Here is a 15,056-nt window from a genome sequence, read left to right as displayed (position 1 = left end):
CTACCCCGCCTATACAGACACTTAGCCGCGATTCCGCCTTACGGAGAGGAGTTGCTCCCTAGCGATAGACATAGAATAAAGGCAATAATGATTGGTAGTGCCACGAAGCCGATGAAGACTGGTCGTAGAGTGGACGAATGGGATGTAGTGACTCATCGAGATATGGTCCACGGTAGGGATTATGGCTTTTGACGGACGGTAAAGGTGACAGCGATAGTTCTAGATCGACACCGACCGCATGGGAGAAGAGACGCAGAATTGACGCGATTGCATCTCGACGACATGCCTATACGCAAAGCAGCGCAGACTTGAAAATCCGAAAAAGGCCGTGATTGGGAATACAACGTGGGGTGGGTCTCACGGAAACCTGTCGGCGTATTTCAGTGAAATGCTGGGGGTCGCATTTGATGCGATGACTGTGAATAGCAAGTGTCAAATTTTGCTTGTTCGAATTGGCACAGGCAAGGCGTGTGACGACCTGATCGCTAAAGCTGTAAGAATTGGGTTTCAGCTTTTGGTCATGCATCTATGTCATCTTACTCTGCAGCTTTTTAAAAACGTGAACATTCAGGATATATGATCAATTGCAGGAGGGGCCTGTTAGCCGAAACCAGCAACTCTTCATGCGGTGACTTGCAGATGGTGGTTTTGATCCGCTCGAGGTCTTTCTCCAAGCAGGAAGCTTGCAAGCGTAACAAATTGCAGTCCAAATCCATCTTTATGAAGCCCCTCAACCATACAATCATCCAGAGCGGCTCATGAACTTGCCTACGGAAGCAGTCGAGAATGTCCCTACTTCAACGACGTGCCATTGGAAAGGTAGAGGACCTATGTACAAGGGGTTAAGAGCAGCAGATGCAGATCAGAATTGAATATATCATTTTCTACCCCTCTTCTCCTTGTTGTCCTTGTTTTCTACTCGCATGCGGCCGCATAGTTACCAGAACGGTCAGTGGTGGATCGAATGCTGTTAGTTGTGCGGACCCTTCCTTGCAGATTCACCACCACTCACTTCTATTGCACCACCTAAAAAGCTAAGACTGGTTGAGCCTGGAGTTTTCGGGTGCCATGCCTCATTTTTTAAGGACAAGCTAACTCGGCGCTTTGGACTGTTTTCATACTCGACCCTGCCGTGAGATCCTTGCATTCATAGTCGGCAACTCCAGATGAAATGCTCAATGCGTTTAAGAGACTTGACGGGGCATATTGACAAGTCACATATTGCGATCAGTCATTAGGTGCCATCTTTCCACCTTTCCCTGTCTTCAATGCCCCGAAGAATTTGACTTATAAAATTCTCCTCAATTCTGCAAGTAGACTGCAAATGCCGTGGCTACTTCCGCTGACAACCGTTCTCGTGCATTAGTTGAAATGGTACCGTTATGTCGCCTATCAGCAGCCTTTAGATATTCGCTGACCCACGCCTTTACATCACCTATCTCCGGCCATTGATCTCGGACAGGGCGTCTTATTGTTGTCAATTGAGTGAAGCCGACACCGAAGCTCATGTCTTCAGGATCCTGTTCAACGATAACATCATCTGATGTTGTAGGCACAGGGGGTTCTCTAGAAGCTTCAACAAGGCTTCACAGGTGTACGCCCAACCCTTTTTATATTTTCCCGCAAATGCAGAAGAATCGGTCAGAGTTTTTGTTAGTGATATGACAGCGGTCTTCCGATCAAGTGGTCGAAGGATTTTCTGTGTATCTGGTAGTATTATGTTAAGATACAGCGGCACGAAAACACTTGAACGTCGTTAGGAATACCCTCATTGACATGATAGTGGAAGACGTACTCAGCTTGGACTTGATCGGCTACACTGATGAAGAAGTCGGCACCAAGACCAGTGTCATCCTTGGCAGAGATGAAATGATAGAGCCGCACAAAACGGGTGGCAAAGGTATCAGTCCGAGAGCTCTGGAGCCTCGTGAGAAGAACTTGCAGTATGATGACATAGTATTGCTGCAGTGCAGATCTGCTGATCATTAGCGTGTGGGTCTCAGAGAAGGGTGAGTGCTCACTGTGGAATATAACTGATGATAGATTCTAACATATCAAAGCCGTATGTCTCATTGGTTTTTGTCGAGACTAGACGCTGAAAGATCCCTAGCAGTGTATCCAATTGGTTGTTTTGTACCATGACATTGGCACCTCGAGGAATGATGGCAGTCACCAGTCTTACCAAGGCTGGCACGTTGCCCTTTGACGACCACGGTGTGGGATTGAGGATTGGTGGGATGAGAGATTGATAGTATTCTGACAGGGAGCCCGAGGGATTGGCCTCAAGCAATGCAGCGAAAAGCTGAAAAACATATGGGACAAATTCTGTTCTGATAAGCAGATAATACCAAGTGAACGGGGTGAGACACACCTTGCACGTCATTTTGCAAGACTGTTGCGAACGGGCTATAAAGATCTGTTTCGAGTTTGTCGGGCAGTGTGGAAGCAGAATATCTAGGATAATCAGCTTGGGAACTGGCGCTCGTTATCTAGGAAAACTAGCTTACCGTATGAGCGCTCCAACCGCCTCAAAGAGGTAGTAGTTGAACTTTGGGTTGCTTGGGTTTTGACAGCTGACCTGAATAATTTTTATGAGGTGCAGAAGGATTGTCTCGACGCTTGGAAGCATGCCCTCTTTGATAACGATCAGGACTCTCATTATGCATCGCATCAGGAACTCATTTTCCTGCAATTTTGCTGGCTGCGAATCTCTCTCTATCAGTCCAAACAGATGCTCTAACAATTGAGGGGCAAGTCCCTCAACGTCGCTTCGGCCAATCACTGGCTGTTTTGAAACATTGCTCAACGCCATGGTGCGTTCAAGCGCAATGGCTGCATATGTGTATACAACGTATTCCGATGACCCAAGGTGTTTGACCAGGAGAGGGAACGCTTCTTGCCATTGGCCTGCGGTGATCTGGCCACGGAAGGTATAAAGGTACTTGATTGCATCAACTTTCAAAATCGAAGGAGTGCCCTGATCGGCTACCAACTCAGTCGCGATATTCCTTTGAAAGAAGTCCACAACATTGGCAAAGTCATGAATACTCGTGACTCCTTGGCTTGCAGTGATGGCCCCTTTGGCAGCGACTGCAGAGTACAAGTAGACAGCAGTGTCCTTCGACTTCCAATTGGAAGATCTGTCCTGATCATATTCAGACAGGTAATGATCTATGTATCGAAGAGCAACAACCCCAACTAAGGCCTCGAATTTCGCCATTAGCTGTCTCAGGAAGTTTATAGCGGATCTTCTTCGTGTATCACTGTCGGATCCTTCGAGATCCCTCCGAATGAACTCGATAGGTTCATCTTCAAATAACTCCACATCTGAATCCCGCAGGTTGAGGTTCGGTAGAATCACACCTTCGACGACTTGCCCAAGGGTGTTCTGGTTGTTGAAGGCTTGGGCATGTTCTGCACTGTGGGTAACGGCAGTCAAAAATTGTAGAGCTTTACTGACAAGGATATCCATTTTAACTTCAATGCCAACCGTGGTAAGCAGATTCCAAGAGCTTTCGATGAAAGGGGCTACGTGTTGGCCAAAAGCATCCTCATATTTCTGTACCCACATTTCCAACAACTCCAGTATGCTGGCCTTCACAAGCTGCAAAGGCCCAGCTTCAGTGTCATCATTCGTATCTAGAAGCTTATTCTCATACACCAAATACTTGTGCAGAAATGTTGTTACAGCCGCCAGATTATCTTCGAATATCGGAGGCAGATCCTGTACCGATAAATCGTAGAATACTTTGACAATGAGATTGAGAGTGGTAAAAAGCTCCCTCAATGTCTTCTGCTCATTCTGACTTTGCGAAATGAGGCGGTCTGTCGACTGAAAACCAAGGACTCACGTTAGCCTCCTCTTTGTAGGGACTCAGGGTCCGAACGTACTTCAATCAAGGATAAAAATGGAGTGCCAAATTTGCCAAGCACGTGATTGATCTCGATGAATAGAGGGTCAGAGCGATAAAGTGGCCTCCATCGCTTGAAAATAGAATGTGCGACTTGTAAAACACCGTTGTTCTGTTGTGAGTTATCAAGCGTGAGGCGCGAAGCCAGGTCCTGTGATGGATCAATATTGCCTCGAGTAGGTCGACATCAATATTCGCGGCCTCGTACATCAACTAGAGTATCCCATCTTTCCCAGAAATCACTATCCGCTATGACGCTGATAGCGTCACCAAGCTGGTTTTGAACATTTGGCGGTACGGATATCATAAGCCCAATAAGCTCGCTTTTGATGGCAATTACTTCATTCTGGGGAAGTTTGTGTTTCCCATTCTCATCCTAGAAAGCCTTAGTATGCTCTACGTCGATCTCGCGGAGTGTGAACCTACTACCCAACGCCTCTTGATCAGGTTTTTGAAATAGAGAGCGCTTGCAAGCCGAGCAGTATCACCGGATGTGCCTGTCGCGACGATTTGGAGGAGTGATAGGGCAAATTTGGGCTTTTTCTCTTCTTGTAGGAGCGCGATCTCAGCTGGATAAATCTTTAGCAGGTAGACAGAACAACCTAAAGACTGGGTAGATGAACAAACCTTGCTTGTTCTTAGTGGGATCTAAGCTAGCCTCCAGTGCCTTTGATAGTTGCTGAAGGTCCAGAGCCATATGAGCAAATGGTCCACTTCAAGGCCGGCAAAGATGTACAAGATAGCTTTTTTCGTCGTGATGCTGTAGAAAGTTAGAAAGCAAACAGCGGCGGGGTTCCGCTCCCGCTTTGGTCTCCCCAGCGGGCAGTGGGGGAGTTCCTTGATCTAATATATGGACGGCGTGTCGAGCCTCGGGCGAATGTGGTTATCTCGACAAAATAGGACGCCTAGATGGCGTGCTCTGACTCAACGTTTCACCTGTTTTGCGTGATTCGCGGCCTTCTTGTGTTGTACCGTGCTCCTCACTACATAGCGTGGTGACGTCCAGGCGTCTGCATTGATGAGAAATGCATCGCCGTCTCAGACGCTATTCTCTTTGAGCAGTATCCATGGGTAGCGCTAGATCAGAGAAGGACTCGCCTATGTTCCGACGAAAAGTCTTTCTCCGTTCGTACGTTTGGCGACCACATGGCACCAGACGATGCCAGAGCAAATGCTGCAGCAGCGTTATCCGGCTCTCATCATCATGAAGGCAACATCGACGCAACAGCAGAGCTATCTCAGCTCAACATGAATGTAGCCGGGCCGCAGAGTGACCGGTATACCGCCGCTAAGTGGAAAGTACGTTGTGAAACCGAGCTCAGCATGAGCGTTCCTTGGCTAGAGAGAATAAAGGCAGTACGGGTCATTGCAGACGAAGTGCGACCTTATTCCGAGGTGGAATCTTTGGCCCTTCTTGAGAATGTTCGTGATATGGCTGCTTCAAGTGCCGACCTCGAGGCCAGGCGTGTCGTCTTCTGGCTCTTCCAAGCGTTAGCCTCGATTCCCATTTCCCAACAGTTGCAAATACAGCTCTTCGATTTGATCACGATTCCTGTGGATGATACTCTGGCGTACGCTCAGATTTCTGCGCTTGGTCGACTGGCCGAACAAGAATCTCTGGCGGAAGACCTCCAGGCCAACATGGCCACTCATATTGTAGATCGCTTTAATAGCCTGTTCACACAAGGAGAAAAAGCTCGTCATATTCAGCATGTCAACCCGAATGCAATGTCTGAATCAGCAGACGGTGCAACGAGAAAACGTCCGGAGGAGGAAAAGGCGCTTCTGAAAGCTTTGACAATACTGAGTGGCATGATCAAGATTGGCGGTCAAGTACTAGACTTTCGTCGCGCGACGAGCCTCACTGCCATGATAAGTGACTTTTTGGGAAAGACAACAGGCAATGCGATAATGATAGGTCTTCTGCAGCTTTCTTCAGATTGCGTGGTCCATGTACAGATGCCGGCAAACAGTCTCCAACAATGCTTACACATACTGTGTGGTGTAGCTCGGGAGGAAAGGTACAAGTTTAGAGCAGAAGCTGATAAAACGCTCGCTGTGTTACTGAGATTCAGAAGACAAGAAGTTATACTCGCAGCCAACGATACCATTTTTCAACGACTGCTCCACTCGTTTCTCGATGTGATAAAGAGCGACCCCCCCAGATCAGGAGAAGAGACGGACCTTTGCCTGTCTTTTGCTGAGGGCGTGGTAGACATTTTCTTAGAGATATTCCAAGTCTCGGCTCGGCGAGCTGTCGCAGTCTATAATATTTGCGTTCAAATTGCGGCTGTTGCAAGATTACCAAATGTCAAGCTAGCCGTGATGAAGCTTCTCGTGAGGGTTCGCTGCGACTTAGATTATGGCGTGCGTGTAACCAGAGATACAGAGAGCGAGGACAATGCTGCAATCTTGCATCGAATCAAAATCGCAAATGTCCCTATTCACATGCCATCATTAAGTTCTGATCAAAAAGTAGCCTCAGACTCTACATCAACATCATCCACAGGCAGTCGATCTCGAAAATCAAACACTTATGGACAGTCCAGCTCTCGCTCTGCGGCAAGACCTCCCGGCAATCAGACTGGCTTCCTCAGAGCAGAAGAGAAACTTTGGGTGTATGAAGATGAATTTGCCTGTCCAACTGAGATACCAAGCCCGGTCCTTCTGCTGCAAAGTAATGCAAGTAATGAAGACGATACGAGTTATATTAATATCGGACGATGGTTGAAGATAGTGATTGATGAGATCAAAACATCCAGAGACTGGGAAATATACAGTTACATCTTAGTGCATTTACCATCCCAGCTTCGCAATTGTTCTTTATTTCAAGGTCAGGCAAAGCAAATCTCGGAGCTGCATGATCTACTCAACGAAATACTGAGCGACAACACTTTCCTCGAGCCCCCAGAAAGGACCGGAGTTCGCAGAGGAGATGTTGCACTTTGCCTGTATGACGCATTGATTACTTTACTGGGGTATCGGGATTTCATTGGACTCCGTCAGTGGAATCGTGCAGTTTCCACAATCAGAATAGGGATTGAGAAATGGGATCGAGTTGGGAAATTCGCTATGCAAGCCCTTACGATATGTTGCTATGAAATACCCAACATCATTGAGAATCATTTGACTATGATTGTTGAAATGATGCAGAAACGAATTACTCAGTCTGAGTTTGCCACAGACATACTCGAGTTTCTTGCGGCATTGGCACGACTGCCTGATGCATATGACAGATCTAACTTCAGCCTTCACCAGAAAATCTTTGGCATATGCATACGATACCTCCAGTATTCTCGTGAGCACCGAAAAGGCGGCTCCGCTAATAACACCGTCAACAAGACTCTAGGCAGCCGTACCAGCGGAAGTTCAGGCGAAGGTTTCAAGTATCACAAACAACCGCTGGTGCCGTTCGTGGAACGCAGGGTCTACGAATACGTCTTCACAATAGCCTATCAAACTATGATATTCTGGTTTCTGGCTCTAGATGTTCATGAACGCGCTCGACATGTCGCCTGGATCGCTCAAGAATTAGCGCTCAAAGTGGCGGGAGGGAAGGAGGAGATGGAGCAACAGAGTCTTGTCTTCCTTGATATGATGCATCGAACAACGTACTCTGATCTTGGAGAGACTTATTCTGCGCTTCAAACTGCTGATCCAAACCGGAATATCATTAGAGGAATGTGGTTATTGGGTTTAAGCGTTGTTGCCATTGAGGTCGTGTGCGACGAAGACACTGGCAAACCTAAAATTTCCCAATTCACCAAGCGTCAAGCCTCGGGAACAACTTATGCAGTCTACTATCATAACACAGAAGAGAGACCTGCACATCAAGTAGTGGAGACCAGTGGGGCGCTCTTTGATCAATACCCCAACCACCTAATGCTCCAAATGTTCTCCACCGTCTCGCCTATACCCACGCCCATGCAGCCAATACCACTACCTAGTGACGACGACATGACTAATCGGGTAATAAGACTATTCGATGCCACCGAGACCGTGGATGGCCATAAAGCTGCCGTCATATATGTAGATATCGGTCAGACCCAAGAAGGCGAAATTTTAGGCAACAGGCAGGGTAGCGAATCATTCGACGCATTCCTTTCAAAGCTTGGGTTCAGAGTTTCGCTCAAAAACGCAAAATTCAATACCCAAGGTCTAGATCGGCAGTATGGGAGCGACGGGACCCATACTTATGCGTGGCGAGATCGGGTTAGCGAGATAGTCTTTCACGTTCCCACCATAATGCCTGATGATCCCGATGACGAGGGGTATGCGAGGAAGAAGTCCCACGTGGGCAATGATCACGTAAAGATCATTTTCAACGATTCTGGCGTTTCATACAGGCCCGGCATTTTCCCCTCTGATTTCAACAGCGTGAGTATAGTAATAACTCCCGAGGCTCCGTCGAAGAAACGAGGTGTGTCTAGGATTAAGAAGCCGTCTATTTTGGACAAGTCCAACGACCGCGAATGTTCTGATACTGAAGAATACGGTTATTTCCACGTACAAACCCTCACATCCGAATCATATCCGCCGTTTTCACCAGCGACAAACACCAAGGTGGTCTCTGCCGGCGCCCTCCCGTCTCTCGTTCGTCAGTTGGCCATTACTGCTTCAGTTTTCTGCCAGGTCTGGCATCGCAATCTGGGCGAATACACGTCTTGTTGGCGTTTTCGATTGCAGCAGATTCTCAAACTCAGAGATAGATATGCGAATGCGAACGCTTCTGCGAATGTCGACTATCCTCAGGTGGCAGAAGCTGAACCCGCCACATATACTGAAGGGGGCACCTGGTCTGGCAACGTGGCTTTCGGCGGCATTGCGGAAGCGAACAAACTTGCATCTAGCTTGGATTTCACACGTTGGACAAAATAGATGTCTATCTTTTGGTCGCAGTTGTTCGACAAGGCTTGCAGCTTGGCCCGGAGGACACAAAAAAAGCAAGAGCATTGATTAAACCCACACCCTTTAGCGAGGCGTCTTAAAAGAGTTCCAGTATCTGCAATGTACCATGATCCATAAAAGTGATTTGAAAAGTTGGGCAAAAGTGTGTGCTAGACAGAGCTACTAGAAAGTGTTCACATCTGGGAATGTATGGACACTTCATGTCCCGTGATATACCTTCGATAGAATCAACGCAGCGATGCACTAATGCCTCCTCAGATCAAACCATTTGTGCCGTGAGCATAGCCTTAGAAAGGTAATCCCGTGCGTCAAGTCAGAGGAGGGACCTTTGTTTTTAGTATTTTCCTTTGTCAAATATTTTTCCAGCACGTGGGCAACGCGCTTTCATCTGGACCTACACGTTTGATGCAAACGGAACATAGTTTCAATTTATCATGAGCCCTGAGTTCCTAGCTGCGTGGTTCTCTCGTCTCTTTGACATCCTTCCATTTTGATTCCTTTCCAGCTTGATCCTAGCAGGAGCACGTTCCTTCACTACGTCAAAATGAATTTTCAAATCGCAGCCTTCTTGCTTGTCGCCTTCATAGCTGCTTCTGCACAGGCCTTGGGGAATGGAACGATATGTGATAAATATACACAGTCGCTTTTGGGAGAAAACAGCGGTGCCAATCAATACCGTACGTTTGGAAGTCCCGTACCTACGTGAAGATCATACATTCGATCATCCTCCTGGTCAGATCGTCAATGAATAACGACTCATTGACCGCTTGTTCTTCGATCTCTAGCAATGCTAATTCCAAAACCGAACGTCTAGAGTTAGTGAAGTCTGTTGTGAATACAGCGATTATTGGGAGCCACAATGAAACCCACGCAAAGACTGTCGGTATCACAGTCACTGGTATTCTATCTCCTGGAGAGTTCAATAAAACCAAGGTCGATCTCCTTCCGTATTTCACCGGCGGATTGAACTCGACCAATCGAGCCGGCAGGGCTGTCGCCATCAATTTCTTGGACGACGGAGGTGCAGCACCATTGATGCAAAACAAACCTGCGAAAGGCGAAGGGTCAGCGCAGTAGTACGTCGGGAAGGCCACCGGACTCCATTCCTTTTGCTTACAGTGACAGCAAACTCATCAGCAATCTCTACTCTTATTTTGGAGTCCTCCTAGGATGCTCAAATCTAGGCAAAGACGGGTTTCCAGCGTACCAGGGTGAAAGCAGCCAAACCAAGGTTCATCAGTGAGCTCATCCAATCGATGCTGAGCGACGCATTCCTCCCTGCTGACAGACGCTGACAGATTCATGGATCTCAACTCGGCGCAGATAGGCTACTTCGTTTCACAGGTCATGCTGTCGGCGAAGTCATACGGCGTCTCTTCGAAAGACATGGAAAGTGTGGTAGATAGACTTTCACAGGCCTTCGCATTCAAGTGTGCTGTGCCCACTGTCATTGATCAGACGCAGAGTCCGCAACTGCAGTCTATTTGCTTAGCGAATGAATGTCCAACAGCACCCAAGGGCAATTGTGAGCCCTATGGTGCAAATATTGGCCCACCGAAGAGGACAAACAGCACATCAATTGCTAACAGCACAGTCAAGGTCGGGGAACCAAAGGCAACAGAATCTCAGACTGGCAGGACGAAAGGCAAAAGCGTTGGAAGTGCACTGAGGACGGACCTTTGGTGGATGGCCTCGTTTGTGGCGCTCTCATGCTTTACCTCATTAATCTAAGCTGCTGGGAAATCGCGTTTGCAGAAAATAAAGAAAATAAAAGGATGACATTTAAGATATACAGCTTATTGATCGAGTTTGCTATGCTCCAGAGACTGCCTTAGAGGAGCTAGGGTTATATGAAATGGTTGCCGCCTCATCTTGAGCGAATGCAAGCATACCTAGATCGCTTCTTGTGCTGACGCACAAGCGCCCTCTGTCATGCCTTGGTAGGTGTAGAAAATACATCCCAGTAGCACTTCTCATGTGGTCTTTTCTTCCGACTTCTTTGCTTTTGGACCGCGCAGTTTGGGCTCGGGATTCTCCTTCTTTGGCCTTTGTGATTCTTTGATGGCACTTGCTCGGGCAACGACTTCTTGTCTCAAATCTGCTCTGTATCCTTGTTTCGCAGTATGATTGACTACCCCTTTATAGATCCTTAAACAAAGTTGTCAGTCTCTCACTGGGCCAGAAACACCTTCTTCTCTCGAGACTAACTTTGGTCCAGACGTATTCTCGGCCCACGTAATCTCATTCCTATTTGCGGCAGGACGATTGGGGTGTTTCGTTTTCTTAGTCACCAATTTGACACCTCCCTTCTCGGTAGGGTGGAGGCCGACAGCCTTGGCGAGTGACCAGTTAGTCTTCAGCATAGGCCGGCTGGTATTGGGGCGGTTACCTTGTTGTTCACAAATCCTGCGTACTACCACGGTCAATTAGCTCCATCAATGAAAACAGAAGTGCAGGCTCTATCTATACCTTTCGAGACTCCTTATTCATCAAATTAAGAGGGTCTCGTGAGAAGCGAGACCCACCGCCGGATTTGCGCTTGACCAGGTAGGAGTTGTTGTTTCCTGCTCCCATCAGCTTCTGACAATCATACACTATGAACATCGCTCACGGCATATCTCCCAAACGAGGTCTTGCGAGATATTTGAGGTGAGGTGGTGTTCTGCCATCTCCAGTAAATGTTGGCTGATGTCGTATGGTGGAATTGTTCTTGGTGCGGGCAGATGCCCTGAGAGGGCACTTGCGGGAGAACCCGCCCGCATCTTTGCCGAGCTTTTAAGCATTTGAACCCCGCACGGTGCTTCCGGAACTGCCTGACTACTCTACTCAGTACGTATTCTATCCGGCCTACTCAGGACGTTATGAAAAATGCTTGGAAAATGCTTTGAAAATGGCTGACAATTCAAATCATATGTTATCCAAGCGACATCCTTCTCATAATACTACGTTCAGCACCTATCCAAGGTAGCTTCGTTCGCTGGAATCAATATGCCAAGACCTTGCGTCTTGTATCCAACGTTGTAGACTGTTGATTTCTTCCATTATCATATCCGCAATCGGCGCATCTCCAGCAAATATCCAAGCCATGGCAGTCCTGCCATACCCAAAAACAAAGGACCCTGGGGAAAGCCTTCGCCGAATTCTGGATCAATGGCCAGAGCGCCCGGGTAGAGAATGCCACTGAGCGCAGTTGCGCCGTAGAGGCTTCCGAAGATTGCGGCCGTTCGTAAAGAAAATGCAGTAGCGGCGGTATAGGGCTGCCATGTGTAATAGATGGTCAAAAGACCAAGGCAGAGACCGGTCGACATTGTTTGCCCATTGTGAAATTTCGCGTGCGGGGGCCACTTGGGATTCTTCACGTGAGTCTTATTCCAATCTGCCACATAAGGCCCAATTGCGGTCGCGAGGCCGGTAAGGGTAAGGCAGATACGACCAGGGGTAATAGCAGGCATCATCAATTAGTCAACAGCCAATAGTGAAGCACAACAGCAATGGCGTGAAATGTGCCTCCTCAAGAGGTGTGCCAAAGAAATGACAAATGCGAGCGGACAGTGACGGAATATCGTATGGATACTAGAGTTGACCTAGTGACCGGGCAGATATACCTATAAGCGACCGGTCCCGAGGGTGCGCAGACTATATACTGATATCGCATATATTTAATACTAACTGGGGAAAGGGGGCTGAAATGGCGGGCCGGTGATGGCGTCGGCCCGTCAACCTCCAAATGGAACGTTCAGACTGGTGAGAGTCGCCGTTCTTTGCTTGGGACAAGTCACAGATGGTATGAAATAGGTGCAATGGATATCGTCGCAGCTGTGTCGGGTTATGTCTCCAAGATGGTCACCTCTGGCGATCATGCGTCAGGAGTTTCGTCGTCTAAGATGAAGATCCTTCTGCTTGACAGTGAGACAGTGCGAGTCTATACACTCAAGCTTGAGCGAGCTCTTACTAACGCGATCTCAGGTTCCAATTGTCTCGACCGCTATAACTCAGTCAGCCCTTCTCAATCATGAGGTCTATCTCGTCGAGTGAGAGGGTTCCTCTATTCAGCTCTGAAAGCACGCTAAGATCCAAAGCCGCCTCGACAATGCCTCTCGAGAGAAGATGCGACACCTACGTTGTATCTGTTTTGTAAGGCCCTCGCCAGACTCTGTTCAAGGCTTGATAGATGAGCTTCGAGAACCAAAATACGGCGAATATTCGATATGTGAGTACTGTGGGCGCAACCAATCCCCTAATTGTCTGATAAGGCTACGTAGATTTCAGCAATGTTATCAAAAAGTCCACGCTGGAGCGCATGGCTGAGGCTGATGGCAATGAAGTCGTCAAGACTGTACAAGAATATTTCGCGGACTATGTGACTGTGAACCCAGATCTGTTCTCTCTCGACCTTGGCTTTCCAAAGCAGCGCATTTGGAGCGGTAGCCCAGACACTTGGAATACTGACTCCTTGCAGCGGTGCAAGGAAGGCGTCATCGGCATTTTACTATCCTTGAAGAAAAAGCCGCTGATACGGTACGAGAGGAATAGCTTGCTGGCGAAGAAGCTAGCAACGGAGATCCGCTATACAATGACACAGGAGGAGCAACTATTTGACTTTAGGAAGACTGATACACCCCCAATACTGCTAGTACTTGACCGCCGAGACGACCCTATCACGCCTTTGTTGACTCAATGGACATATCAGGCGATGGTCCATGAGATGCTAGGCATCCACAACGGCAAAGTCGATCTCAAAGACGTTCCAGACATAAGGGCTGAGCTGAAAGAGGTCGTCTTATCCCAAGATCAAGATCCTTTTTTCAAGAAGAACATGTATCTGAATTTTGGAGACCTGGGAGGTAATATCAAGGAGTACGTCGAGCAGTACCAATCGAGGACGAAGAGCACAGCCAGCATCGAGTCTATCGCAGATATGAAACGCTTTGTGGAAGACTTCCCTGAATTTCGAAAGCTTTCGGGCAATGTTAGCAAGCATGTGACCTTAGTGGGTGAGCTGAGCCGACTCGTGGGTGCAGATGGACTGCTGGATGTAAGCGAACTCGAGCAGAGCTTGGCCTGCAACGACAATCATGGGACGGATCTCAAGAATGTTCAACGACTCATACAATCGACTCAGATACCCGCATCTAACAAGATCCGTCTTATTGCATTGTACGCTATCCGATATGAACGGCATCCCTCCAATGCCTTGCCAGTCCTCCTCGATTTGCTTGAGGCGGCTGCTGGTATTCCGTCCTGGCGGGTGGATATCGTACGTCAGCTTCTTGCCTACCATCAATCTCTCCAAGCTGCACCCGCTGCGGGCGGCTTTTCCGACTTGTTCGAGTCCTCATCGATATTCTCCGGCGCGAGAGATAGATTCAAAGGACTTAAAGGGGTGGAGAATGTCTACACGCAGCACTCTGCGCGACTGGAAGCAACGCTGCAGAATCTAATCAAAGCGAAATTGAAAGAGCAACAGTACCCATTTGTTGAGGGTGGCGGCTCGACACGGGATAAGCCACAGGACATCATCATCTTCATGATCGGGGGCGCAACCTACGAGGAGGCTAAGATGGTGACACAAGTAAACGCTAGTGTTCCTGGAATTCGAGTAGTCTTGGGAGGCACGACCATTCATAACAGTGCCACTTTCCTCGAAGAGATCGAGGATGCTGTTTCAACTTGGCCGGAGGGTCGACCTGCCACAGCGGCGGCAAGGCTGAGACGGGAGGCCGGGCGATAGTAGTGTTACGCCTTTGCTGACCTACGATGGCCAAATGGGTTTCGCATGACCCAACGCAAAGGGACTGACGTCCCGTAACACAGATTTCGAGATCAATTACCTGCGACCTGAATGAAGTGGACCCGATCTACCCAAGCAAACAACTTGGCCATGGAAGATATGTATCCGCAGAACTCAGACTTCCATTACCAGAGACAAGGGCTGTGAAGTCTGGACATTCTAGCTGCTTGCAAATATTGATTTGCGCAGGAAGTAGAAGATGCGCCTCGCGGATTGAGAACAGGGAAGGGAATATGAGCCTCACCGGGATAGGCAAGAGGCCTGAAGGCATAGAGGTTTGAAAGCAGCGAATTGAGGGCAAAGCCTTGTTAGAAGCGGTGTAAGAGCCGCCATTCCTCGTACATATGACGATTTTGAGCACATCGGTAGGAATTTCTTCAAGCTACGGGCTTGGCCTAATTCCGCCCCCCTGTCCCCTGTAATTCTCGTTATTTTTCGTAATATTT

At 48.2% G+C, this 15,056-nt stretch overlaps 4 protein-coding genes across 4 annotated transcripts; 2 read left to right on the top strand and 2 right to left on the bottom strand.

Moving 5' to 3' along the window:
- Nucleotides 1–1,301: 1,301 nt before the first annotated feature.
- Nucleotides 1,302–4,608, bottom strand: KY384_003699 (uncharacterized protein; the record flags this gene model as incomplete). The annotated part of the gene is made up of 9 exons (XM_044812212.1): nucleotides 1,302–1,566; nucleotides 1,796–1,975; nucleotides 2,022–2,325; nucleotides 2,372–2,454; nucleotides 2,508–3,832; nucleotides 3,892–4,062; nucleotides 4,120–4,287; nucleotides 4,338–4,480; nucleotides 4,539–4,608. 9 exons carry the CDS (start codon nucleotides 4,606–4,608, stop codon nucleotides 1,302–1,304), a joined length of 2,709 nt encoding a protein of 902 aa, XP_044671345.1.
- A 449-nt stretch (nucleotides 4,609–5,057) lies between these two features.
- KY384_003698 (uncharacterized protein) lies at nucleotides 5,058–8,789 on the top strand (the record flags this gene model as incomplete). The annotated part of the gene is made up of 1 exon (XM_044812211.1): nucleotides 5,058–8,789. The coding sequence occupies one exon, from the start codon at nucleotides 5,058–5,060 to the stop codon at nucleotides 8,787–8,789; it is 3,732 nt and encodes a 1,243-aa protein (XP_044671344.1).
- A 2,003-nt stretch (nucleotides 8,790–10,792) lies between these two features.
- Nucleotides 10,793–12,271, bottom strand: KY384_003697 (uncharacterized protein; the record flags this gene model as incomplete). Its single annotated transcript, XM_044812210.1, has 5 exons — nucleotides 10,793–10,967; nucleotides 11,028–11,152; nucleotides 11,209–11,232; nucleotides 11,289–11,383; nucleotides 11,923–12,271. 5 exons carry the CDS (start codon nucleotides 12,269–12,271, stop codon nucleotides 10,793–10,795), a joined length of 768 nt encoding a protein of 255 aa, XP_044671343.1.
- A 348-nt stretch (nucleotides 12,272–12,619) lies between these two features.
- On the top strand, nucleotides 12,620–14,550 carry KY384_003696 (uncharacterized protein; the record flags this gene model as incomplete). The annotated part of the gene is made up of 4 exons (XM_044812209.1): nucleotides 12,620–12,733; nucleotides 12,786–12,850; nucleotides 12,899–13,029; nucleotides 13,082–14,550. 4 exons carry the CDS (start codon nucleotides 12,620–12,622, stop codon nucleotides 14,548–14,550), a joined length of 1,779 nt encoding a protein of 592 aa, XP_044671342.1.
- Between the last annotated feature and the right edge of the window lie 506 nt (nucleotides 14,551–15,056).

This window comes from Bacidia gigantensis (assembly GCF_019456465.1).
Source record: "Bacidia gigantensis strain McMullin 20006 chromosome Unknown contig_180, whole genome shotgun sequence".
NCBI classification, from domain to species: domain Eukaryota; kingdom Fungi; phylum Ascomycota; class Lecanoromycetes; order Lecanorales; family Ramalinaceae; genus Bacidia; species Bacidia gigantensis.
This window is presented reverse-complemented; position numbering and strand designations above follow the sequence as displayed.